General features: G+C 49.4%; 2 protein-coding genes across 4 annotated transcripts in view; one reads left to right on the top strand and one right to left on the bottom strand.

Annotated features, from left to right (window-relative positions):
* Window positions 1–4258, top strand: part of LOC145338932 (dual specificity tyrosine-phosphorylation-regulated kinase 1A-like) — a 44939-nt gene extending 40681 nt beyond the window's left edge. For 2 of the 3 annotated variants that reach the window (XM_080183329.1, XM_080183328.1), the window contains exon 11: window positions 2128–4258. In XM_080183329.1, coding sequence (XP_080039455.1) covers window positions 2128–2622 — 495 coding nt within the window. In that variant the 3' untranslated portion in view covers window positions 2623–4258. The remainder of the gene's footprint in view (window positions 1–2127) is intronic. The other variant, XM_080183330.1, reaches the window with a different exon arrangement.
* A 2789-nt stretch (window positions 4259–7047) lies between these two features.
* lin37 (lin-37 DREAM MuvB core complex component) lies at window positions 7048–27699 on the bottom strand. The gene is made up of 10 exons (XM_080183326.1): window positions 27629–27699; window positions 17328–17447; window positions 15787–15862; window positions 15293–15346; window positions 13238–13267; window positions 13008–13093; window positions 10157–10326; window positions 9431–9577; window positions 8722–8795; window positions 7048–8124 (listed from the first exon to the last, which is right to left on the bottom strand). The coding sequence occupies exons 2-10, from the start codon at window positions 17386–17388 to the stop codon at window positions 8043–8045; spliced, it is 780 nt and encodes a 259-aa protein (XP_080039452.1). The 5' UTR covers window positions 17389–17447; window positions 27629–27699; the 3' UTR covers window positions 7048–8042.
* Between the last annotated feature and the right edge of the window lie 231 nt (window positions 27700–27930).

Raw genomic sequence — 27930 nt, 5'->3', positions numbered from 1 at the left:
GGAACCTCCAGGTTGGGAGTGTTCCCAGGTATCTGCTGCCCTTGTCCTTCTAGATGGTAGAGGTGGTGGGTTTGGAAGGTGCTGCCTAAGGAGCCTTGGTGAGTTGCTGCAGTGCATCTTGTAGATGGTACACACGGCTGTCACTGTGCATCGGGGGTGGAGGGAGTGAGTGTTTGTGATTAGCGTGTCGACTGAGCGGGGCTGCTTTGTCCTGGATGGTGTTGAGCTTCTCGTGTGTTGTTGGAGCCGCACCCATCCAGGCAAGTGGGGAGTATTCCATCACATTCACTTGTGCCTTGTAGGTGGTGGACAGGCTTTGGGGAGTCAGGAGGTGAGTTACTCTCTGCCTCTGACTTGCCCTTGTGGCTGAATCCAGTTCAGTTTCTGGTCAGTGGTAACCCCCAGGATGTTGATAGTGAAACATTAAAGGTTATAGAGCCAAGGCAGGTTGATGGAAGTTAAGGTGTGGATCAGTCATAATTTGATAGAATGAAGTAACAAGTTCAAGGGGCTGAATGGCCTCCTCCTGTTCCTGTGTAGCAGGCTCGAGGGGCTGAACAGCCATCCCTTCTCATTCAGCTGTAGGAGGTATTAAACTTAGAATCACTGAATTGATATGGGGCAGAAGGAGGCCATTTGGCCCATCTTGTCTGCACGGGCTCTCCAAATGAACATCATCACTCAGTGTCATTCTCTTGCCTTTTCCCTGTCCCCCTGCACATTGTCTCTATTCAAATAATCATCCTGAATGTCTCAACTGAACCTGCTTCCAGGCAGAACATTGTGTGAAAAAGTTTCCCCTCACATCACATTTACTTCTTTTGCAAATCACTTTAAATCTGTGCCCTCTCGTTCTCGATCCTTTTACAAGTGAGACGGTTTCTCCCTGCCTACTCTGTGCAGACCCCTCTTGATTTTGAATATCTCTATCAAATCTCCTCTTAGCTCCTCCTGCCTCCAAGAACAGTCCCAACCTCTTCTGCATTCTCCATGTTCATGCTACCAAAGTATATCACCTCATAAATTGACCGCCTGTCCACCCACTCCCCCAACCTGTCTCCATCCTTTGGAAGTTCTACACAGTCCTTCTCACAGTTTACAATATTTCCAAGTTTTGTGTTATCTACAAACTTTGAAACTGTGCCCTGCGCAGCAAGAGCGAAATCATTAATATGTATCAAGAAAAGCAGGGGCCCAAATACCGATCCCTGGGGAACTCCAATACGAACCTTCCTCCAACCTGAAAAATATCCACTGGCCTTTACTTTCTGTTTCCTGTTATTCACTGATTTTCAGTCCATGTTGCTGCTGTCCCTTATATTCCATGGGCTGCAACTTTTCTCAAAAGTCTGTTGTGTGGCATTGTATTGAATGCCTTTTGGAAGTCTATGTACACTGCATCCACAGCATTACCCTCATACCCCTCTCCCTGTCAGCTCCTACAAAAAACTCCAGCAAGTTAGTGAGACATAATTTCTCCTCTAGAAATCCATGCTGGCTCTTTCCAATCCATGCACATTTTTCAATGTGATTCCTAATTCCTGAATAATTGTTTCTGGGAGTTTTCCCACCACTGATGTGAAACTGACTGCTCTGTAATTGTTGGCATCATCTTTATAATTTATTTTTAACAAGAGCATAATGTTTGCAATTCTCCAGTCCTCTGGCATCTCAGAGTCAGAGAAGACTGGAAGATTATGACCAGCGATCCTACAATTTCCATTCTCACTTCCATCAGCCCAGCAATTCAGAAGCACTCACCAGCAAGGATCTCTGGACAGTGATCAGGAGCAGGAACCCTAGCTGATTTCACCCACCCCCCCCCCCCCCTCTCTCTCTCTCTCTCTCTCTCTAACCCAGGGATCACTGGACAGTGATCAGGAACCGGAGCAGGAACCCTGGCTGATTTCCCCTCTCTCTAGAAGCTGGGGAATTTTAATCCAGCTACCATTATTGGCCTGAATTGAGATGTGTGATGCTGCCACCACCACCTCCCCCCCGCCAGCAATGTACAGAGCAGGATTGAATGAGATGTGGAAAGGGTGTTTGCAGGTGGTTTTGGTTGAGCCTGGCTGTTAAGCTGACTGTTCTGTCATTGCTGATGTTGCTGTTTTGTATTGTTTGTAGGTTCCATTGCCTTCAATGCAGCAGCAGCAGCTGCGCCTGTGGACCAGCGGAGACGCACCAACCCGAAGCAGCAGCGACCTGTACCCCCCGCTGCTTCCTCACCCCATGACTGGGGCTCCACAGCCGCACCTCCAAGGTAACGAGCAGCACTTGTACCGCCATGGGAGCATCAGGGTGCCACAGCAGTACCATCATCACCACCATCGCCAGCTGCTGTCGGCCTCCCCGCCACTGGCCTCCGAGCCTGCTGCCTCTGCCCACGCCTTCCTTCTCCTCTCCCCCCAGAGTCCGGACTCCACACCACGAGGATCCTCGGCTTTGCACCTTCGGACTAGGACCGTCATGCCTGTGCACAGTTTGTACCCGGCGCCTGGCCCCCCCTGCCCTGAGACTGAGAGCTCCAGGGGCTCCAGGCAGCTGGGATCCAGAGGTGAAGCAGACAGCACCGCCATGATGGCCTTCTGTCCCCAGCAAAGCTCAGCAGCCACTTCCTGATAAGAACTTCACACAGATAAAAGCAAATTCTATATATTATATAAAAGATGGAAATAAATAAAGCCATAACATTGATCAAGTGCTGCATGGGTCAGGGTGGGGAGTGGAGTTGAGGGGAGTGGGGTGGTGGTGCAGGGTCTGCTCGAGTGAAGGGCCAGTGACTATTTCATTGCAACTTGCTGATCTGAGCTGAGCTCCCCTGTACATTTGTTTTCTCTCATTTTTTTAATAGTCTGTGCCAGAGCTCCCAAGGGCATTGTTGGGTTTTTTTTGCTGAGAAAATGGTGGAGTTTCTGATCCCTGTCCCTCCAGGAATTGGTTTCTCTCTGTCTCTCGCTCTCCCGCCCTCTTTTCTAACTCTTGCTCTCTCTTTCTCACTTTCCCTGACTCTGGCACTCTGTTAGTCTGTCTCTCTCTCTCTTTCTTGCACTCAATCTCTCTTACTCTAGCGCTGTCACTCAAACTTGCTCACTCCAGCTCTCATTCACTCACCCTCACTCTGGCACACTCAATCTGACTTACTCACTCTCCCTCACTCTGGTGCTCTCTCAAACTAACTCTCTCGCACTTGCTCTTTCCTCACTCTGGCACTTTCAATCTAACTCACTCTTACTCACTCTGTTCTCTCTCGCTCTGACTTGCTCGCTGTCAGACTCTCCCTCACCCTGGTGCTCTCTCAATCTGGCTCGCTCGCCCACTCACTCTTCTCACTCTGGTGAGTTCTCTCTCAGTCTGGCTCGTTCGCACTCTCTCTCTGATTCTCTCAATCTGGATCTCTCACTTTCGATCTCTCTCATGCTGTCTCTCACCTCAGTTACTTTCCCCCTCTCTGCTTTTCCTCTCCTGATTTTATGGCTATCTTTACTGTTTCCAAACACTGGTGCAAAGACACAGGACAGTGCTTCTGGAGTTTGTCACAGCCTCTGTCTCTCCTTTTTCTTCCTGGCTGATCAGTAAAAGGTTTTCTGCTGGATTGGTCAGAGTACACACATCTCTAGTTCACTCCCTCGCTTTCACTCCATCTTTCTTTCCTGTTGATCCTTTCTCTCTTTGCCAATCCTCCCCTCAGCTCTCCTGCATTCCTGCAACAATCCTAATCTAACACTACAGTGACTTCTCTTTATTTCATTCGAGTTGGTTTTTTGTGTGTGTGCGCGTGTGTGTATGGAATTGTGGAGCTCCTGGCTGCAGCCCATCTCTGTTTCCACAGCTTCTGGAGACTTCTGTGCCTCTATCTATTGCCCCGTCCTGCTCGAGGTGTGGGCTGATGTGGGGAACATGGAAACACAGTGCTAGTGTTCAGTATTAAAGGCAGCCTATTGCCCCTACTCTGAGTTCCCCACACGGTGTTGGGGGGGGGGGGTACAGCTCCCACAGAGACTCTGGGGCAGGAGGACTTTTTACAAAAAGGGGATATGGAAAAGCATTAGTTTCAGAGCATAGTGACAATTAGCTTTTGTCTTTTTTTTAATTTATTGTACCAAAGACTGTCTCGAGGTATCACTGGGAAATGTCTGAAAAGGTGGGAGGGTAAACGTGTACAGGATTTTAGATTTGTCTTTTAAAATGTCTTTTTTTTTTTCCTAACACTTTGTTTTAAAAATATATAAAAATGCCAGTGATTGTAAAATCTCATTTGTGCTGATAAAGGAGCCAGGCATGTGCCTGGGTGTGGCTGTGTGTGGGGCTGTCTCTGGGTGTGAGAGACTCTGGGTCTGTGTGGGGCTGTTTCTGTGGCTGAGAGACTGTGGGTGTGTGGGACTGTCTCTGTGGGTGAGAGAGATTGTGGGGCTGTCTGTGACTGTTGGTGTGTGAGAGAGACTGCGTGGGTGAGATGGGTGGGTATCTGTGTGCTTTTTGGATGGTTGTGAGAGAAACTGCAGGTGTGTGTGTGTCTGAATCTGACCTTACTATATATGAATAGAACTGTGTTGAGTGTTTCCAGCCTGGATACATTGGCGTAGGAGACTCCAATCAGCTGTCACTCAGTCCCAATCACAATGGGGAGTTTGCAGCTCTTCCACAACTCCAACCCATGTTCAACAACAACACTGCACTATGTTACTGAACGTGTACAGGGTGGCACAGTGGTTAGTGCTGCTGCCTCACAGTGCCAGGGACCCAGGTTCGATTTCCAGGGGCATGGTGGCACAGGGGTTAGTACTGTTGCCTCAGTGCCAGGGATCTGGGTTCGATTCCCAGGGACACGGTGGTTACCATGGCTGCCTCACAGCACCAAAGACCCAGGTTTGATTCCTGGGGGCACAGTAGTTAGTGCTGCTGTCTCTCAGTGCCAGGGACCCAGGTTTGATTCTCAGGGGCCCAGTGGTTAGCATAGCTGCCTCAGTGCCACGGACCTGGGTTTGATTCCCAGTGGCACAGTGGTTTGCACTGCTGCTGCATAGTGCCAGGGACCTGGGTTCAGTTCCCAGGGGCATGGTGGCACAGTGGTTAGCACTGCTGCCTCAGGGGCATATCACAGGACATCAGTACTGGTGGGGATGGGTCTGTCACTGTATAATACAGGGATACAGTACCAGTGGGGATTGAAATTAACTGATTTCCTCTCTCTATAACCCAGGGATCACTGGACAGCAAATAATTGATACATACAGAAACGGAACGGTGATAATTATGGGGGATTTTAATCTGCATATTGATTGGTTGACTCAAGTCAGATGCGGTGGGCTTGAGGAAGAGTTCTTGGAATGCTGTCAGGATAGTTTCCTTCAACAGTATGTAACAGAACCTACGAGGGAGCAAGCTATCTTAGATCTGGTACTGTGTAACGAGGCAGGTAGAATTAGGGATCTTGTGAGGGATCCTCTTGGGACGAGTGATCATTGCATGGTTGAATTTCTGATGCAGATGGAAGATGAGAAAGTAGGGTCCCGAACCTGTGTCCTCTGTTTGAACAGAGGGGAGTATGATAGGATGAGAACGGAATTGGCGAATGTAGATTGGGGGCGCAGATTGGTTGATAGGACGGCTGAGGAACAGTGGAGGATTTTTAAGGAGGTCTTTTTTGGTACTCAGCAGAAATATATTCCGATGGTAAAGAAGGACTGTAAGAGAAGAGATAACTAGCCGTAGTTATCAAAGGAAATAAAGGAGAGTATTAAATTAAAAGCTGATGCGTTCAGAGCGGCTAAAAATAATGGGCAATTAGAAGATTGGGAAAGATTTAAAAAATAACAAAGAATGACTAAGAAAGCGATAAAGGAAAGTATGAAGCTAAACCAGCTCTAAATATAAAAAATGATAGTAAAAGTTTTTACAAATGTATAAAGAGGAGGAGACTGGCTAGAGTGAATGTTTACCATTTACATAGATGATCTGGAGGAGGGGGCTGAGTGTAGGGTAACTAAATTTGCTGATGACACGAAGATGAGTGGAAAAGCAAATTGCGTGGAGGGTGTGGAAAGTCTGCAGAGAGATCTGGATAGGCTGAGCGAGTGGGTGAGGACCTGGCAGATGGCATATAATGTTAGCAAATGTGAGGTTATCCACTTTGGTAGAACTAATAGTAGGAGGGATTATTATTTAAAAGGTGAAAAGCTGCAGCATGCTACGGTGCAGAGGGCCCTGGGGGTCCTTGTGCACAAATCGCAAAAACCCAGTCTGCAGGTGCAGCAGGTGCTCAAGAAGGCAAATGGAATGTTGGCCTTTATAACAAGGGGGATAGAATATAAAAGCAGGGAGGTCTGGCTGCAACTGTACAGGGCACTGGTGAGGCTGCAACTGGAGTACTGTGTGTAGTTTTGGTCCCCGCATTTGTGAAAGGATATATTGGCCTTGGAGGGAGTACAGAGAAAGTTCACCAGGCTGATACTGGAGATGAGGGGGTTAGCCTATGAAGAGAGATTGAATAGACTGGGTCTGTACTCGTTAGAGTTTAGAAGGCTGAGGGGGGATCTTAGAGAGACTTAAAAGATAATGGAGGGGTTAGATAGGGTAGAGGTAGAGAGATTCTTCCCACTTAGAAAGGACTAGAGGGCACAGCCTCAAAATAAGGTGGGTTGGGGGGGGGCAGTTTAGAACAGCATTGAGGAGGAACTTCTTCACTCAAAGGGTGGTGAATCTCTGGAATTCTTTGCCCATGTTGAATATATTTAAGTCACGGGTAGATAGATTTCTGATAGATAAGGGAATTAAGGGTTATGAGGAGAAAGTGGGAAAGTGAAACTGATTTTCAGATCTTATTGAATGGTGGGGCAGGCTCGAAGGGCTAGATTGGCCTACTCCTGTTCTTACGACAGTGATCAGGAGCAGGAACCCTGGCTGATTCTCTCCCCCACCACCACCTCCTCTAACCCAGGGATCACTGGACAGTGATCAGGAACGCTGGTTGAGTTAGGGGGTAGAAATGTTGATTGTATCCGTGCCATTTAGCTGGTTATGAAGAAATCCACACCATGCTCATGGCCCAGTGAAAGAGAGGTTTATTTCCTGAAACAACAATTCTGTGTCTCACACTCAAACATCTGACACACGAACCATTTTGGGCCCAAAGATATAAATCATTGGGAGAAGTACCGTTTTTCCGGAGGGCAGGAATCTTTCTGTGGTGAGTTATTCCTAGTATCAAGTGAGCTCACACTGGCAAGACATGGAATCCATTCTGGGATTTGAGATTGAGGCCAATCAGATCCCCAGCGAATGGGAGGTACAGACCCATGCTATCTGACCACGTAAAGTGGCACACACACACACACAGTGGGAAACTGGACAAAATAGGAACACTTCAGCACAGCCAGCCAGGGACACAGGTGTAGCCAATTGGAGAGGGGAGGATATGGACAGACAGTTACTGCAGACACAGCCAAACACACACACTGACCTATGGGGATAAATATTCAATCTCACACACACACACACAGGCACAGCTGCAGTGATACATGGACACAGATGATCATGCAGAGACACTGATACATGGACATATTCATATTTCCCACAGTCAAGTACATCCAGACACCAACAGAACACACACCAAGACAACATGTGGCTTCCACAGGGTCTTGGGTGGATGATTCCAATGCTCAACTGACTGAACCTCGTTCTCTCGAAGTCTGAGCCCCCAACACTGCAGGGACTGTATACCTACCCCTGTATGGCCAGAACAGCAGGCAGGAAGCTGGAACTGCAGTACAGAGGCACACAGGGCTAATCCATGGATCTGAAAACGACCAGCAGTGCCAACAGGCACTCCCCAATCAGAGGCAGCCCAGTAATTTGCTCCCTGGACATGCCACTGTGAGGATGTGGGGTGGGAGGGGGTGGGGCCTTGGAAAGCTATAACACACCTGCCTCAGTATACCCGTGTGTGTGTGTACAGGGCTGGGTAAGGGTCAGGATGCCAGCCGGGGATCTCTGTGTAAGGGCAGACAGCAGTGTGCCCTAATCTGGAGCAGGGAGAATCCTCACTGCCGCTCAAACATCTCCTTCAGGATCTTCATGCTCTCTGTGTATCGGTGCTGGTTCCTGTGGGAAGATTCCTTCCACCTGGAAGATAAAACCAGACAGCAGCTCAGCAATGGGAACTTAAACCAGTAAAGCTGCAGCACATAACCAGGCCTGTCAAACAAGCAAAACCTCCCACAAGAAGAAAGGAATATATTCCCTTGTACACAGTGGGAGGGAAGGAGATTGGGATTGTGTACAGTGGGAGTGAATGGGAAGGGGTTTGGGATTGTGTACAATGGGAGTAAACGGGAAGGGTTTGGGTCCATTGGGATTGTGTACACTAGGAGTGAACAGGAAGGGATTAGGATTCTGTACAGTGGGAGTGAACGGGAAGGGGTTTGGATCCATTGGGATTATGTACAGTGGGAGTGAACAGGAAGGGGTTTGGGATTGGGATTGTGTACAGTGGGAGTGAACGGAAAGGGATTTGGGATTGGACTGTGTACAGTGGGAGTGAACAGGAAGGGATTTGGATCCATTGGGATTGTGTACAGTGGGAGTGAACAGGAAGGGGTTCTGGTCCATTGGGATTGTGTACAGTGGAAGGGAATGGGAAGGGGTTTGGGACTGGGGGAACGCGGGCAGTGGTGCGAGTCTCTGGTGTCAGAATTCGCAGTCTGGAATCTTCAATCTCACCTGTGTCGAATCTTCTTCCAGCGTTCCATGTGATTGTAGAGCAAGGTGGGTACTCCAGGGGCATTGCTGCGGCTCTATAAGTGAATGCAGGCTAAATCAACCTCACTGACAGGAAAACATCATCCCCAAGAGTGTACTTTGCCTTTACAGACCCCCGTCCCGTCACCGTGTGGGCGAGTCGCAGACCCCCCGTCCCGTCACCGTGTGGGCGAGTCGCAGACCCCCCGTCCCGTCACCGTGTGGGCGAGTCGCAGACCCCCCGTCCCGTCACCGTGTGGGCGAGTCGCAGACCCCCCGTCCCGTCACCGTGTGGGCGAGTCGCAGACCCCCCGTCCCGTCACCGTGTGGGCGAGTCGCAGACCCCCCGTCCCGTCACCGTGTGGGCGAGTCGCAGACCCCCCGTCCCGTCACCGTGTGGGCGAGTCGCAGACCCCCCGTCCCGTCACCGTGTGGGCGAGTCGCAGACCCCCCGTCCCGTCACCGTGTGGGCGAGTCGCAGACCCCCCGTCCCGTCACCGTGTGGGCGAGTCGCAGACCCCCCGTCCCGTCACCGTGTGGGCGAGTCGCAGACCCCCCGTCCCGTCACCGTGTGGGCGAGTCGCAGACCCCCCGTCCCGTCACCGTGTGGGCGAGTCGCAGACCCCCCGTCCCGTCACCGTGTGGGCGAGTCGCAGACACCCCCCGTCCCATCCCATCCCCGTGTGTTTACCATGTTGAGGTCGAGAGGTTTCTCAGTGGAAGGGAGTGGGGATGGGATACGCAGCCTGCCTGGCTCGTCCTGGTTATTTAGAGAGCAGGGAACAGGCTCTGGAAGTTTGTAAACATCCTGACATTTCCCATTCATCAGATCAGCAACCTGTGAGAAACGGAATCATATCAAATCCCACCTCACCTTGCACACACAGAAAATTGATCCCACACCATGCACCACCCAACCGCACCCCCCCACCTGCACCACCCCATCTGCAGCCTCCTTCAACCTCACACACTCCCCCTCCTATCCTGCCCGCAGCCCTCCAACCTTACACTCCCCACACCCCACCCATTCCCCTATTCCCCACCTCCCCCACTCCACGCAGCAACACCCAGTACCCACAACCCCCCCAACATCCAGCTCCCCCAATTGCCCACCCTACCCACACTCCCCCAAGCTCACACATCTATCGCCCCTCCCACCGCCTACAGTCACCCCACTGCGCGCATGCCGCCCCCCAGCAAAGAGGGAATCAACTCCACACCAAGACCCACCACCCACAGCCCCACCCAACCAGTTCCCCATACCACCACCACCATCCCAGTCCCCTGCCCCCACAGTCCCCCCATCATCCAGCAACTTCCCCATCATAGGCAGGATCTAAGCTCACACACACTCCCCCCTCACCCCCACTCTGATGCCTCATCCCAAATCCGCCTCCTTCCCCCATCCCAATCCCACCTCCTCATCCTCCAGTGCAGCAGCAGGTGGTTGGGGGCTTGGGGTAAGTGCCCCCTCCCGGAGGCTGGGTTTGTTCCTCATCCAGGCACGGCAGATTGGGTACAGGGGGGTATTCTCATTGAACTGAGCCAGGTCCACACTGCGGTCAAACAATTTCATCGTGTAGGCATCTGGGGAGCACAAAATCATCATCACAATCACCCCTCCTGGGTAGCCACAACCCCTCAATACACCCCTTAAATACCTTCTTCATTATTGTTCAAACACCCTCAATATAGTGCAATAGACCCCTCATTACAGCCCCGCACCTCCCCATTGCCATTCTTCTCCATTACAGTTCAACACATCCCATCTAACACAGTCATTACAGTCCCTCTCCATTAGCCTAACACACCACCTCATTACAGTTCTCCCTTACTACAGCGCAATACACACACCCCTCAGTCCCTCATTAGACACCTCATTACAGTCTATTTGCATTGCAACCCAACACATTATCGTCCTCCATAAAAGCCTGCCAAAATCTTCATTACAATTCCTCTCAATTACACCCTAATGCACCCCCTCATTGCATCCCCTCTCCATTACAGACCAACACACCCCTCATTACAGTGCATTTGCATTACAACCCAACGCACCATCATAGAATCCCTACAATGCAGAAGGAGGCCGTTCAGCCCACAGAGTCTGCACCGACCACAATCCCACCCAGGCACTATCCCCATAACCCCATGTATTTACCGTAGCTACTCCCCCTGACACTAAGGGGCAATTTAACATGGCCAATCCACCTAACCTGCATGGCTTTCGGACAGTGGGAGGAAACTGGAGCCCCTGGAGGAAACCCACGCAGACACGAAGAGAATGTGTCCACACAGACAGTGACCCAAGCCGGGAATCAAACCCAGGTCCCTGGTGCTGTGAGGCAGCAGTGTCAACCACTGTGTCACCATCATCCCCCTCCATTACACCCAATACATCCCCTTAATGCAGTTCCTTTCCATTACAGCCCGCTCTGTTACAGCTCAGCATGCCCCCTCATTACAGCCAAACACATCATTCATTATGTTTCTACTCTATTACTGCGAACACCATCTCATTACTGGCCTTCTCTATTACAATCCAACACATTCTCTCAGAGTCCTTCTCCATTACCGGCCAACACAGCCCCTCATTGCAGTCTCTCCCCATTAAAACCCATTACACTCCCTCATTACAGTCCCTCTCCATTACTGCCCCTCTCCATTTCAGCCAACATACACCTTTGTTTGCAGCCTCCTTCCATTATAGCCCAATACATCCCCTTGATACAATCCCTCTGCATTACATAGAACACTACAGCACAAACAGGCCCTTCGGTCCACAAGTTGCACCAATCATATCCATACCTACTAGGCCTATCTATAACCCTCAATCCCATTAAATCCCATGTACTCATCCAGAAGTCTCTTTAAAGACCCCAGCGAGTTCGCCTCCACCACCACCGACAGCAGCCAATTCCCCTCACTCACCACCCTCAGTGAAAAACTGACCCCTAACATCTCCTCTGTACCTGCTCCCCAGCACCTTAAACCTGTGTCCTCTCGTAGTGACCATTTCAGCCCTGGGAAATAGCCTCTGAGAATCCACCCTATCTATACCTCTCAACATCTTATAAACCTCTATCAGGTCACCTCTCATCCTTTGTCTCTCCAGAGAGAAAATACCTAGCTCTCTCGACCTATCCTCATAAGGCATGCCACCCAATCCAGGCAACATCCTTGTAAATCTCCTCTGCACCCTCTCAATAGTTTCCACATCCTTCCTGTAGTGAGGCGACCAGAACTGTGCACAGTACTCCAAGTGGGGCCTGACTAGGGTCTTATAAAGTTGCAGCGTTATCTCCCGACTCCTAAACTCAATTCCTCAATTGATGAAGGCCAGTACACCATACGCCTTCTTGACCGCATCCTCCACCTGCAAGGCTGATTTAAGAGTCCTATGGACCTGGACCCCAAGATCCTCTGATCTTCCACAATGCCAAGAGTCCTACCATTAATGTTATATTCTGCCACCCTATTTGACCTGTCAAACTGAACCACTTCACACTTATCTGGGTTGAACTCCATCTGCCACTTCTCCGCCCAGTCTTGCATCCTATCTATGTCTCGCTGCAACTTCTGACATCCCTCCACACTATCCACAACACCTCCAACCTTTGTGTCATCAGCAAACTTACCAGCCCATCCCTCCACTTCCTCATCCAGGTCATTTATAAAAATCACGAAGAGTAAGTGTCCCAGAACAGATCCCTGGGGCACTCCACTGGTGACCGACCTCCATGCAGAATATGGCCCATCTATAACCACTCTTCGCCTTCTGCGGGCAAGCCAGTTCTGGATCCACAAAGCAATGTCCCCTTGGATCCCATGCCTGCTCACTTTCTCAATAAGCCTTGCATGGGGGACCTTATCAAATGCCTTGCTGAAGTCCATATAAACCACATCCACCGCTCTTCCTTCATCAATGTTTTAGTCACATTACAAACCCTGTTCCCTAATCACAAACCCTGTTCATCACAGTCCAACCCCTTATTATAGCGACTCACCACTATAATCCCTAATTATAGCCTAACACACCCTCATTACATTCCCTCTCCATTACAATCCATACATTCCCTCAGTAAAGTCCCTCTCCATTACAGACCAACAACCCCCTTATTAAAGTCTCTCTCCATTACAGCCCATTTGCAATACCTCACTATAATATCTTACCGCCATCTGCATTACATCTTACGTTAAAATATTACAGCCCCGCCCCATTACAGTCCATTGCACCCGTGTCTGGGTGTTGGCCTCAGTTTAAAGCTCACTGGGTCTTTGGTGACCTCCCTCACATCCGCCATCCTCGGCCTCCTTCCTTTTCTTCCGGCGCTGATGTGGGAACCTGGTCGAGGGTCTGGAACAGAAAAAACAGCTGGTGACATGGACACAGAGGGGGGAGGGAGGGGGGAGGAAGGGGGGGGGGGGGGAGGGAAGGGAGAGGGAGGGGGGGGGGAGGGAAGGGAGAGGGAGGAAGGGGAGCCCCCATTATAATTCTCACCTCTTGCCTGCTGAGGCTGGAGAGGAATCTCTGTAAAACAAAGCGAGAAATTCATCAGAGCTATCACTCAACATTCCTGCAGCCACTCAGCCCATCCACTTTGTCCCAGCAATGAGTGGTAGCATTAATACTGTTACATAGACTGAATCCGAGAATCAAAGTCCCTCCCTCCCTCCGTCCAGGACTCTCTCTGTCTCTCTCTCCCTTTCCCTCCATCCAGGCCCTGTCTCTGTCCCTCCCCAATCTACTTGTCTCCCACTTTACCCACACTCTCTCCACAACCTGAGGGTGATGAAGGTGAGAGAGATACAATGCTGGCTCCAAGATGGGTGTGGACACAGTGGGTTCTGCTTCACGGGGCACTGGCAGCAGTACTGGACAAGGTGGGGACAGTACCAGGTTCAGTACCACTTAGAGTATACCAGGACCGGGGGAGGGGGAGAGGTCTGGGAGTTTGGAAGAGCACGAGGCGACTCGGTGGAAAGCTTTCAGATCCTGAGGGGATTACTGACAGGGTGGATGTGGGGAGGATGTTTCCTCTTGTGGAAGAATCTAGAACCTACAATCCAGAGATAGGGATCTGGAGGGAAAAGGAGAGACAGAGATAGAGCCTGGAGGGACGGAGGTAGATTGAACCAGGGCAGGACTTACTCAGTTAATGGTAGGGCACTGGGGAGAGTTACAGAACAAAGAGATCTAGGGGTACAGTTTCGTAGCTCCTTGGAAGTAGAGTCACAGGTGGACAGAATGATGAAGGCGGCATTCGGCATGCTTGGTTTCATCTGTCAGAACATTGAATACTGGACTTGGGACGTCTTGTTGAAGTCGTACAAGACATTGGTAAGAACATAAGAAATAGGAGCAGGAGTAGGCCATCCAGCCCTTCGAGCCTGCCCCGCCATTCAATAAGATCATGGCTGATCTGTCGCTGCTCAGTTCCACTTTCCTGCCCTCTCCCCATAACCCTTAATCCCCTCACTTGGAATACTGTGTACAGTTCTGGTCACCCTATTGTAAAAATGATATTATTAAACTAGACAGAGTACAGAAAACATTTACTAGGATCTACTGCGACTTATAAAGGAGGCTGGATAGACTGGGACTTTTCTCTCTGGAGCGTAGGAGGCTGAGGGGTGATCTTATAGAGGTCTATAAAATAATGAGGGGCACAGATCAGCTAGATAGTCAATATCTTTTCCCAAAGGCAGGGGAGTTTAAAACTAGAGGGCATAGGTTTAAGGTGAGAGGGGAGAGACACAAAAGGGTCCAGAGTGGCAATTTTTTTCACACAGAGGGTGGTGAGTGTCTGGAACAAGCTGCCAGAGGCAGTAGTAGAGGCGGGTACAATTTTGTCTTTTAAAAAGCATTTAGACAGTTACATGGGTATCATAGGTATAGGGGGATGTGGGCAATTGGGATTAGCTTAGGGAATTTTTTTAAAAAAAGGGCGGCATAGACAAGTTGGGATGAAGGGCCTGTTTCCATGCTGTAAACCTCTATGACTCTATAACCTGGGGCAGGATCACTGTTTAAAAATAAGGGTGGTCTATTTCAGATGGAGATGGGGAGGAACGTTTTCTCTCGGTTGCTGCGGGGGGCGGTGGGGAGGTAGTTTCCAGAACACACTGCCTCCGAAGGCGGTGGGAGCAGAGTCTGTGAATATCTATAAGGCACAGACAAATAGATTCTCCATTAGCAACGAGCGAAAGGTTACTGGGGAGGCAAAGGTCATCGGGGGTTGGTGGGAAGGTGAGAATCAGATCAGACATGATCTTATTGAATGGGGTAGCAAGCTGGAGGGCCAAGTGGCTGATTCCTGTGCTGAATTAGAACGCTGGAATGAATACCGCAGGGTTTCAGATTTCCAGTCTACGATATTCTGCCCGTTTTAGGGATGGAAGGAGGCAGGAGAAAGATAGTTAGAGACAGTATTGGGAATGGAACGTGACCCAGCGGCTGCCTGTGGACTGACTGAAACAGAGAGATTGAAGGAGAGCAAAACACCAGGGATGCAACACCAGACTCCACCCAGGATGAGACAGCAGAGGAACTCACTTGCTCTGCAGGTCAGTCAACACTGGTTTCACCAACTCGTCCCCAGCCTGCTCTCTGAAAGAACACAGAGACCCTTTGTTACAAAACCACTCAGAATCCACTGACTCTACAGCCATCAGCACTGGCTCACAAACCCAGAGGTAGCAGCAACACCCAGCAGTGGGACTGAGAGAAACACACACACTCTCCCCCACACACACACACACACACACACACACACATTCTCTCTCGCAGACGCAAACTCGCGCACAGACACGGACACTGACGCGCACGCTCATCCAATGCAAACAATTTTGAATCAGCAAAGGATGCTCAGAGTTCAATTGCAATCACTGAAGGAAAATTCTTGGTCAGAAGAAAGGAACATGGAGGGAGCAACCACACTTTGCTGCGTTTCTATATGGCCGAGTCACCTCAATCTCTGTGTGTCTACAATACAGGCGATTTATTCCACTCCTGAAAATTATGGGGCATACAGGCACCCACACACATACCTCTCAAGGTCACTCTTCTCAACAAGACACTGTAGAACTGCATCCAGACGATTACGAGCTGTCGAAGCCTCCAGATCTGCAGTAGAACAGACACTACACAACTCAATAAACCTACACATAGGAGTTCAAAGTTCTGCACTGAGGGAGCGCTGCACCGTGTGGGGAGGGTCCGTGCTGAGGGAGCGCCGCACTGTCAGAGGGTCCGTGCTGAGGGAGCGCCGCACTGTCAGAGGGTCCGTGCTGAGGGAGCGCCGCACTGTCAGAGGGTCCGTGCTGAGGGAGCGCCGCACTGTCAGAGGGTCCGTGCTGAGGGAGCGCCGCACTGTCAGAGGGTCCGTGCTGAGGGAGCGCCGCACTGTCAGAGGGTCCGTGCTGAGGGAGCGCCGCACTGTCAGAGGGTCCGTGCTGAGGGAGCGCCGCACTGTCAGAGGGTCCGTGCTGAGGGAGCGCCGCACTGTCAGAGGGTCCGTGCTGAGGGAGGGACGCAACAAGTTTAAGGGAGATGTGAGAGGAAAGTTTCTCGCATGGAATGGTGAGTGCCGGGGGAAGTGGTGGAAGCAACATTGAAGAGGCAGCTGGATGGTGACATGAATGGGGAGGGAATAGAGGGAAACGGTCCGAGTAAGGGCAGAAGGTTTTTTGTTAGTCGGGGGCAGCGTGGTCAGCATAGGTTTGGAGGCTGTTCCAGTGCTGTACTGTTGTTTGTTTTTTATGACTAAGAAGATCATGCCTGTAACTCTCTCCACTCCCCTCTTCCACTGCTCTTTGAAGAAACTCTTCCGAAGTCACTTTCTGACCCTTCCTGCTGTGTCCCCTGATCCTTCTCTACACCGTGGAGTACTGAGTCCCTGTGCCAAGGCCCCAAGACATGGTCAACACATTACTCAGCATCACCACCTGCTGTCTGAGCACTGCACTGCATCCCACCACTAAATTCACCACAGGAACCATAGAATCCTACAGTGCAGAAAGAGGCCCTTCGGCCCATCGAGTCTGCACCAATCACAATCCCACCCAGGCCCTAGTCCCATATTCCTACATATTTATACCCACTAATCCCTCTAACCTACACATCCCTGGACACTAAGGGGCAATTTCTTAGCACGGCCAATCAACCTAACCCGCACATCTTTGGGCTGTGGGAGGAAACCCACGCTGACACAAGGAGAATGTGCAAACTCCACACAGACAGTGACCCGAGCCGGGAATCGGACCCAGGACCCTGGAGCTGTGAAGCAGCAGTGCTAACCACTGTGCTACTGTGCCACCCCGGAGCAGGGGGAGACCATTCAGCCCCTCGAGCCTGTTACACAGGAAAAGGAGGAGGCCATTCAGTCCAGGGGGACACTGGGGGCGAGCACTGCGGGCAGGCATCTGGAGTGGGGGGGTGTCAAGTAATGGGAGGGACCAAGCACTGGGAGGCAGGTGAGCATTGGGCAGTCACACGGACATGGGGGACGGGGGGACGGACTTGGAGGGGGTAGTCGGTTGTGATTACACTGCGATGGAGCAGTTGCTGTTGTTAAAGAGTCGCAGCCTACCCGATTTCTCTGTCTTCACCTTGACTGACAGCATGCTGCTGCTGCTGCTGTGGGGTCTCATTCACACGCTGGGGGGTCTTCCAGACGGAACAGGACACCCCAAAATCCACTCCAACAGGCCTGTGACAACAGATGCAGAATTACTGCAGATTCACATTTAATTGTGCTGCTCACTCCCTGAGTGACTGAGGGAGCTGGATTAACATCAGCAGAGATACAGTCAGTGACACAGGGTACTGGGGGGAGACGGGTTAGAGTGACAGTGTGAGGGAGCTGGATTAACATCAGTACAGATACAGTCAGTATCACAGGGTGCTGAGGGGAGGTACAGTCAGTGACAATGTCTAGAGGATACTCTTCAGGAGTCGCTTCCAGTCAGACCTGGGTGAATCTGGAAAGTTCAGCAGGACAGTAAAATAAATGAGAAGCAATGAAAGAATATGAAAAGAAATAGGCAGTGAACCAAGAAGAGAAACCAAAAGTCTTCCAAAGTTTATGAATATGAACAGGGTGGTTATTGGGGCAGTGGGGTGGATTAGGGATCAGAAAGAGGGTTTACACATGGAGCTAGGGAGCATAGTGTAGCTTCACATGGGTATATTGTGCCTGTCTTCATCAAGGAAGGTGACACCAATGTCATAGTTTGATTTGACTTATTATTGTCACATGCATTAGTATACATTAAAAAGTATTGTTTCTTGCACGCTGTACAGACAAAGCATACCATTCAGAAGGAAAGGAGAGAGAGTACAGAATGTGGTGTTACAATCATAGCTAGGGTGTAGAGAAAGACCAGCTTAATGCAAGGTAAGTTCATTCAAAAAAGTCTGACAGCAGCAGGGAAGAAGCTGTTCTCAAATCGGTTGGTACGTGACCTCAGACTTCTGTATCTTTGTCCCAATGGAAGAAGATGGAACAGAAAATGTCCGGGGTGCGTGGGATCCTTAATTATGCCGGCTGCTTTGCCAAGGCAGTGGGAAGTGTAGACAGAATCAAGAGATGGGAGGCTGGTTTGCGTGATGGATTGGGCTTTGTTCACAACCCTTTGTAGTTTCTTGTGGTCTTGGGCAGAGCAGGAGCCCATACCAAGCTGTGATACAACCAGAGAGAATGCTTTCTATGGTGCATCTGTAGAAGTTGGTGAGAGTCGTGGCTGACACGCCAAATTTCCTTAGTCTTCTGAGAAAGTAGAGGCATTGGTGAGGCTTTCTTAACTATAGTGTCAGCATTGTGGGGGGGGGGAGCAGGACAGGTTGTTAGTGATCTGGACACCTAAAATCTTGAAGCCCTCAACCATTTCTACTTCATCCCCATTGATGTAGATAGGGCATGTCCTCCACTATGCTTCCTGAAGTCAATGACAATCTCCTTTGTTTTGTTGAGGGACAGATTATTGTCATCATACCAGTTCACCAGCTTGTCGATCTCATTCCTGTACTCTCTGTCTCATCATTGTTTGAGATGCTGACTGCAAAATGGTAGCGTCATCGGCAAGTTTGAAAATCAAATTGGAGGGGAATTTGGCCACTCAGTCATAGGCCACAAAGCCGTCCCATTGCATCGGCTACGTCGAGGGCATCCTGAAACCCATTGTACAAAGAACCCCCAACTTTTGTCGCGACATGACGGACTTCCTTCAGAAACAGTTGAATCGGTTGCATTCTTGGACACGTGCATCTCCATCAAGGATGGTCACCTCAGCACCTCACTGTACAGCAAGCCCACGGATAATCTGACGGCGCTCCACTTCTCCAGCTTCCACCCTAAACACATTAAAGAAGCCATCCCCTACGGACAAGCCCTCCGTTTACACAGATCTGCTCAGAGGAGAATCGCAACAGAACCTCCAGATGCTGAAAGATGCCCTCGTAAGAACAGGATATGGCGCTCAACTCATCGATCGACAGTTCTGAAAAACCACAGCAAAAAGCTCAGAAGACAAACACGGGACACAGTAGACAGAGTACCCTTCGACATCCAGTACTTTGCCGGAGCGGAGAAGCTACGACATCTTCTCCGGAGCCTTCAACATGTCATCGATGAAGATGAACATCTTGCCAAGGCCACCCCCACACTTCTTGCCTTCAAGCAACCGCACAACCTCAAACAGATCATTGTCCACAGCAAACTACCCAGCCATCAGAACAGTGACCATGACACCACACAACTCTGCCACAGCAATTCTGCAGGACATGCCAGATCATCAACACAGGTACCACCATCACATGTGAGAACATCACCCACCAAGTACACGGTACATACACTTGCAACTTGGCCAACGTTGTCTACCTGATATGCTGCAGGAAAGGATGTCCCGAGGCATGGTACACTGGGGAGACAGTGCAGACGTTACGACAATGGATGAACGAACATCGCTCGACAATGACCAGCAACAGTGTTCCCTCCCTGTTGGGGAACACTTCAGCAATCATGGGCGTTTGGCCTCTGATCTTCGGAAAAGCATTCTCCAACGCTGCCTTCATGACACGACAGCGCAGAATCGCTAAGGATGGCCTCAACCAGGATCTTGGGTTCATGTCACACTCTCCGTAACCCTCACAACCTGCCTGGGCTTGCAAAAATCTCACTAACTGTCCTGGCTGGAGACAATTCATACTTCTCTAACCTGTGATTAACCCTCTCTCCACTCACATCGTCTGTATAGACTTGATTACCTGTAAAGACTCACATTCCAACCATTTTCTTGTAATTGAGTCTGTGTCTACATATGCCCTGTTTGTGAACCAACTCTCCACTCACCTCATGAAGGAGCAGCACTCTGAAAACTTAGTGATACTAAATACATCTGTTGGACTTTAACCTCATGTTGTGAAACTTCTTTCTGTATCTTGTATACGTCAGTCTCACCTGACTCGAATGCCTCAGACCTGGACTTCAGCAAGCAGTGGATATCCCTGTTCACCCATGGTTTCCAGCTGGGGAACACACGCATTTGCTTCTTTGGCACACAGCCTTCTACACACTTACTAATGCAGTCAGTTACTGTGGTAGTGTACTGGTTCAGGCTGGTCATGGAGTTTTTAAATACTAACTCCAAGCAGCTCCGTAGGGGATCATCCAATTCCTCAGACCAACGTTGCACGACTCTCTTTCATGGATTCTCCTGCTTCAGTTTTTGCTTGTAAGCCGGGAGCAGGAGCACAGACTTGTGGTCTGATTTGCCAAAGTGTGGGTGGGCTATAGAGCGGTAGGCATGTTTGACATTTGTGTAGCAGTGGTCTGGAATGTTGGGCCTCTGCTGGAACAGGAGATGTGTTGATGGTAACTTGGTAGAATGTTCTTGAGCTTGGCCTCCAGTGGTCACAGTGTCAGAGGAGGCAGCTGTGACAGTGAATGGGTTGAAATTGTTTCTTATTCATTTGTGGGACATGGGCGTCACTGGCTGGCTAGCATTTATTGTCCATCCCTAGTTACCCTAAGAGGGCAGTTGAGAGTCAACCACATTGCTGTGGCTTTGGAGTCACATGTAGGCCAGACCGGGTAAGGATGGCAGATTTCCTTCTCTGAAGGAATCAGATGGGTTTTTCCGACAATGGGTCATCAGTAAATTCTTAATTCCAGATTTTTTTATTGAATTCAAATTCCACCATGTCAGGATTCGAACCCGGGTCCCCCAGAACATTAGCTGAGTTTCTGGATTAATAGTCTAGTGATAGTACGACTAGGCCATCGCCTCCCCTGATGAAGAGGAGGGATTAGGGTTTCTGGCTACACCTGAAGTTACTAACTCACCAGGACAGGAGGAATCCAAGGACACGAGAGAAGAATGGACAATGTAGGAGCATTGTCTATAAGTCTTTCAATTCTTCCAAGACCCGGGTGGGATATTGCAAAGGATTGGAAAATTGTTCAAAAAAATAATCACGCAAGGATAAACCCAACAGTTCCAGGACAGTCAGTCTAACCTCAGTGCTGGGGAATAATCCTGGACAAAATTGGTATGGGTGGCACGATGGTTAGCACTGATACCTCACACACCAAGGACCAGGTTTGATTCCCATCTCAGGTCACTGTCTGTGTGGAGTTTGCACATTCTCCCTGTGTCTGCTGGGTTTCCTTGGGTGCTCCAGTTTCCTCCCACAATCCAAAGATGTACAGGTTAGGTGGAGTGGCCGTGCTAAACTGCCCGTCAGGAAAACTCGCTGGAGTAAATGCATGGGATGACAGGGATAGGGCTCGAGTGGGACTGTGGTCAGTGCAGACTCGAGGGACCGAATGGCTTCCTTCTGTTGTAGGATTTAAATAGGTAAATGAATGTTAATTTGGATAAAATGCAGATTAAGGAAGTGGTAACTTTAGAGAGTAAATCATGTTGAATTAACCTGTCAAGCTTTCTCCTGGGGGTAACAGAGAGGGGTTGGCAAGGTTGACGTGGTGTACACGGACTCAGAAATGGAGTTCAATAAAAGGTTGCTGCGTGTTGAAGCACGTGGACGCTGACAGTGGCACAAATTGAACTGAGAACAGTGGTGACCAATTGTATTTGTTGGACAGGAGGAAGGTTTATCGGGGGGTCCGAGTGTGAGGGGCACAGTTTTACAATTTACAGATGACATCATTTATCACACTGAGAGGCAGACAGAATAGAACTTCACCAGGGCAGAGACAGCCTGGTCAAACGGATGGAGACGGGGCAGGTGGAATTCAAGGTGGGTGTACACAAAGAACTCCGTGAAGTTATCAGGACAGGTTGAGAAAATGGTTCATCTTGGTTGAGAGATAGGAGCACAGAATCGAAACGCAAGGCAGTCAGGCTTAATTTATACAAGGCCGTGCTGTTATGATCCAGCAGGTGGGAAGCATCGCACAAACTTGATCCCAAAGGGAAGTAAGGCAAGCTATCACAACTCTCTTCATTTGTATTTCACCACAAAGAGGTGTGTGTACTGACACCTGGAGCCACACATTCCAGTAACACTTGTAGAGACTTTAAACAGCGAAACAAAGGAAAACTTAAACAGACATGGTTACATTTACACAGTTAAAACAGTCTTACAGATCATTCCCTACAAATTTCTCCCCATCCTGTGGAGAATATTAAACTCCACCATATTTACCTCCCCCGACAGCGAGTTCCAGGCACCCACCACCCTCTATGTAAAAAAATCTGCCTCGTACATCTCCTTTAAACCTTGCCCCTCGCACCTTAAACCTGTGTCCCCGAGTAATTGACTCTTCTACCCTGGGAAAAAGCTTCTGACTATCCACTCTGTCCATGCCTCTCATAATCTTGTAGACTTCTATCAGGTCTCCCCCTCAACCTCCGCCGCTCCAGTGAGAACATAAGAAATAGGAGCAGGAGTAGGCCATCCAGCCCTTCGAGCCTGCCCCGCCATTCAATAAGATCATGGCTGATCTGTCGCTGCTCAGTTCCACTTTCCCGCTTTCTCCCCATAACCCTTAATCCCCTCTCTTATCAAAAACCCATCAACTCGCGTCTTAAAAATATTTAGCGAGGCAGCCTCCACCACTTCAACGGGCAGAGAATTCCAGAGATTCACCACCCTTTGAGTAAAGAAGTTCCTCCTCAACTCCGTTCTAAACCGCCCCCCTTTTATCTTGAGGCTGTGCCCCCTAGTCCTACTGTCTTTTTTGAGCGGGAAGAGTCTCTCCACCTCTATCCTATCCATCCCATTCATCATCTTATAAGTCTCAATGAGATCTCCCCTCATTCTTCTAAACTCTAACGAGTACAAGCCCAGTTTATTCAGCCTCTCCTCATAGCTCAACCCCCTCAACTCCAGTATCAGCCTAGTAAACCTCCTCTGCACTCCCTCCAAGGCCAAAATATCTTTGCGCAGGTGCGGTGCCCAAAACTGCACACAGTACTCCAGCTGCGGCCTCACCAATGCCCTATACAGCCGCAGCAAGACCTCCCTACTTTGATATTCAATCCCCCTCGCTATGAAGGCCAGCATCCCATTCGCCTTCCTGACCACCTGCTGCACCTGCAAGCTGGGTTTTTGCGACTCATGCACAAGGACCCCGAGGTCCCTCTGCACCGTCGCCTGCTGCAGTTTTTCGCCCCGTAAGTAACAGTCCTTCCTACCATTCTTCCTACCAAAGTGGACCACCTCACACTTGCCAACATTAAATTCCATTTGCCATTTCCTGGCCCATTCGCCCAGCCTATCTAGATCCTTCTGCAGACTCTCCACACCCTCCGCACAATTTGCCGTTCCCCCTATCTTGGTGTCATCAGCAAATTTCGACACCCTACACTCGGTTCCCTCCTCCAGATCATCTATATAATGGTAACAAACTAAGTTTCTCCAACCTCTCTTCATAGCTAATGCCCTCCATACCAGACAACATCCTGGTCAATCTTTTCTGTACCCTCTCCAAAGCCTCCACATCCTTCTGGTAGTGTGGCGACCAGAATTGAACACTATATTCTAAGTGTAGCCTAATTAAGGTTCTATAAAGCTGCAACATGACTTGTCAATTTTTAAACTCAATGCCCCGGCCGATGAAGGCAAGCATGCCGTATGCCTTCTTGACTACCTTCTCCACCTGCATTGCCACTTTCAGTGACCTGTCTACCTGTACACCCAGATCCCTTTGCCTATCAATACTCTTAAGGGTCCTGCCATTTACTGTATACTTCTATATTAGACTATCTATATTAGACTTTCCAAAATGCATTACCTCACATTTGTCCGGATTAAACTCCATCTGCCACCTCTCCGCCCAAGTCTCCAACTGATCTATAACCTGCTGTATCCTCTGATGGTCCTCATTGCTATCCGCAAATCCACCAACCTTTGTGTTCTCCGCAAACATACTTATCAAACCAATTACATTTTTCTTCAAATCATATACACAAACAGCAAAGGAACCAGCACTGATCCCTGAGGAACGCCATTAGTCACAGCCCTCCATCCAAAAACACACCCTTCCACTGCTACCCTGTCTTCTCTGATCGAATCAGTTTTGTATCCACCTTGCCAGCTCACCTCTGATCCCATGCAACTTCACCTTCTGCACCAGTCTGCCATGAGGGACCTTGTCAAAGCCTTACTGAAGTCTACGTCGACAACATCCACTGCCCTACCCACGACAATCATCTTCGTCACTTCCTCAAAAAACTCGATAAAGTTTGTAAGACACGACCTCCCCTTCACAAAACCACGTTGCCTCTCACTAATACGTCCACTTATTTCCAAGTGGGAATAAATCCTGTCTCGAAGAATCCTCTCCAATAATTTCCCTACCACTGATGTAAGGCTCCTGGCCTGTAATTACCTGGATTATTCTTGCTACCCTTAAACAAAGGAACAACATTGGCTATTCTCCAATCCTCTGGGACCTCCCATGTAAGAAGTCTCACAACACCAGATTCTTACTGAGACTTCTTACTGTGTTTACCCCAGTCCAACGCCTCTCTACATCATGACCTCCCCTATAACCAATGAGGATACAAATATATTTGTACTTAGCCTTCACTCAGGTTAGCACCTTAACTTGAGGACAACACTTGTCTTTATCCATCAGCACCTTAAAGCTTATGAATTGTGGTCACTGTTCCCGAACTGCTCCCCTACTGAAACATCGACCACCTGACCAGGCTCATTCCCCAATACCAGGTCCAATATGGCCCCTTCCCTAGTTGGACTATCTACATACTGTTTCAGGAAGCCCTCCTGGATGTTCCTTATAAACTCTGCCCCATCCACACCCCTAGCACTAAGTGGGTCCCAGTCAATATGGGGAAGTTAAAATGTCCCATCACAAAAACCCTGTTACTTTTACACCTTGCCAAAATCTGCCTACATACCTGTTCCTCTATCACCCACTGGCTGCTTGGAGGCATATAGTAAACCCCCAACATTGAGACTACACTCTTCCTATTCCTGAGCCCTACTCATATTGCCTCGCTGTATGAGCCCTCCAAGGCAGATGAACTAATTGTGCAGATAGATATAAACGGGTATGATATAGTTGGGATTATGAAGACACGCTGCAGGGTGACCAGGGATAGGGAATGAATGTCCCAGGATTTTCAGCATTCAGGAAGAACAGGTGTAAAGGACAAGGTGGTGGAATGGCACTGCTGGTTAAAGAGAAAAGTAATACAATAGTGAGAAAGGATATTTGCTCTGGCAACATGGAGTCTGTATGGGTAGAACTGAGAAATACCAAGGGGCAAAAACCATTAATGGGTGTCATATATAGACACCAAACTGCAGTGCTGGGGGTTGGGAATGACATTAAACACAAAATTAGAGCTGCATGTGATCAGGGAATATCGTTGATGATGGGTGATTTTAATCAGCACAGAGATTGGGCAAATCAAATTAGCCACAATGCAGTAAAGGAGGAATTCCTGGAGTGTATATGGGATGGTTTTCTTGATCAATATGTGGAGGAACCAACTAGAGAGCAGGCCATATTAGACTGGGTACTGTGTAATGAGAAGGGAATCATTGCTAATCCAGCTGTACGAGACCCCATGGGGATGAGCAACCAGAACACGATAGAATTTTTGATCAAGATGGAGAGTGAAGTAATTGATTCGGAGACTAGGGTGCTGAATCTTAATAAAGAAATCCATGAGGACATGAGGCACGAGTTGGCCTTGATAGATTGGGGAGAGTTAATTAAAGGGGTGATAGCGGATAAGCAATAGCAAACATTCAAGGAACGCATGGAGGAACTGCAGCAACTGTTTATTCCTGTCTGGCACGAAAGGAAAATGGGTAAGAGGGCCAATCCATGGGATTGATTAAGAAAGGGAAAATACACTATGAAAGTAAGCTTGCAGGGAACACAAAGACCAACACTAAGAGTTTCTATAGATATGTGAAGAGAAAGAGGTTTGTGAAGACAAATGTAGGTCCCCTACAGACAGAAACAGAGGAATGTATAATAGGGGAGAAAGAAATGGCAGAGCAACTGACTAGGAGTTTATAGCAAAGCATTTAGAAAGCAGTGGTAGGATCAGAGAGTCAGCGTGGATTTATGAAGGGGAAATCACGCTTGATAAATCTGTTGGAATTTTTTGAAGATGTAACTAGTTGAGTTGACAAGGGGGAGCCAGTTGATGTGGTATATTGGGACTTTCAGAAAGCATTTGACAAAAAGATTAAATGGCACGGGATTGCAGGAAGTGTACTGAGATGGATAGAAAACTGGTTGGCAGAGAGGAAACAAAGAGTGGGAATTAATGGGTTCTTTTCAAATTGGCAGGCAGTAACTAATGGGGTGCCACAGGATCGATGCTGGGACCCCAGATATTCACAATATACATTAATGATTTTGATGAGTAACACCTCAAAGTTTTCAGATGACACCAAGTTGGGTGAGAGGGTGAACTGTGACGAGGATGCAGAGATCCTTCAGAATGATCTGGACAGGTTGGGTGAGTGGGCTAATCAATGGCAGATGAAGCATAATTTGGATAAATGTGAGGTTATTCACTTTGGAAGCAAAAGCAAGAAGCAGATTACTACCTGAATGGCTGTAAATTGGGAGAGGGAGAGTGCAGAGGGACCTGGGTGTCCTTGTGAATCAGTCACTGAAGGTAAGCATGCAGGTACAGCAGGCGGTAAAGAAAGCAAATGGTATGTTGGCCTTCATTATGAGAGGTTTTGAGTACAGGAGCAGGGATGTGTTGTTGCAATCACACAGGGTCTTGATGGAGACCACACCTAGAATACTGAGTGCAGTTTTGGCCTCCTTTTCTGAGGAAGGACGTTCTTGCTCTTGAGGAGTGCAGCGAAGGTTTACCAGGTGGAGTGGAACTGATGCATGAGGAGAAATTGACTAGGTTAAGATTGTTTTCACTGGAGTTCAGATGAATGGAGTTGGGGAATCTCAGAGACTTATAACATTCTAACAGGATCAGACAGGGTAGATGCAGGGAGGATGTTCCCGATGGGGGGAGCCCAGAACCAGGGGTCACAGTCTGAGGACTGGGGGGGTAGACCATTTAGGACAGAGGTGAGGAGACATTTCTGCACCCGGTGAGCCTGTGGAATTTGTCACTAAGGGAAGTAGTTGATGCCAAAACATTAAATGTATTCAAGAGGTGGCTGGATAGATCACTTGGGGCAAAGGGGAGTCAAAGATTATGGGGAGAAAGCAGGATGAGGCTACTGAGTTGGACCATCAGCCATGATGGTGAATGGGGGAACAGGCTCGAAGGGCTGAATGGCCTCCTGCTGCTGCTGCTGCGTTCCACGGTCAGCGTAGTAGTGTTCAAAGAGTGCGCACACACACCAGGATGCGATCAACAATCTCTCTCTATGTGTTATATATATAATATGACTGACTCTCACCTTGTCACCGCCCCAACAGCCGCTTCTCCCGCTGCTGTCCCGCACCAACCGCCACCCAAGCCCCGCCCCCCCTGCGTCAGCGCGACCCCCGGACCTGGCGTCACCGGGCCCCGCCCCCGGACCTGACATCCCTGCGTCAGCGGCTCACTGTGGCTCCCATTGGCTTCCTATGTAGCTGGCCCACCCCCGCCTCAAATCGCCCACTCTCACGCCAAAAGAGAGCCACCCCTTAACCGGGGCCCCGCCCACACATCAGCCCCGCCCACGGGCTCTGCCCCCGCCCACTCCCCGCTGAGACCCGC

The sequence above is a fragment of the Carcharhinus amblyrhynchos genome, unplaced genomic scaffold (genome assembly GCF_965287045.1).
Source record: "Carcharhinus amblyrhynchos unplaced genomic scaffold, sCarAmb.v2.hapA chromosome_250, whole genome shotgun sequence".
NCBI lineage: Eukaryota > Metazoa > Chordata > Chondrichthyes > Carcharhiniformes > Carcharhinidae > Carcharhinus > Carcharhinus amblyrhynchos.
This window is presented reverse-complemented; position numbering and strand designations above follow the sequence as displayed.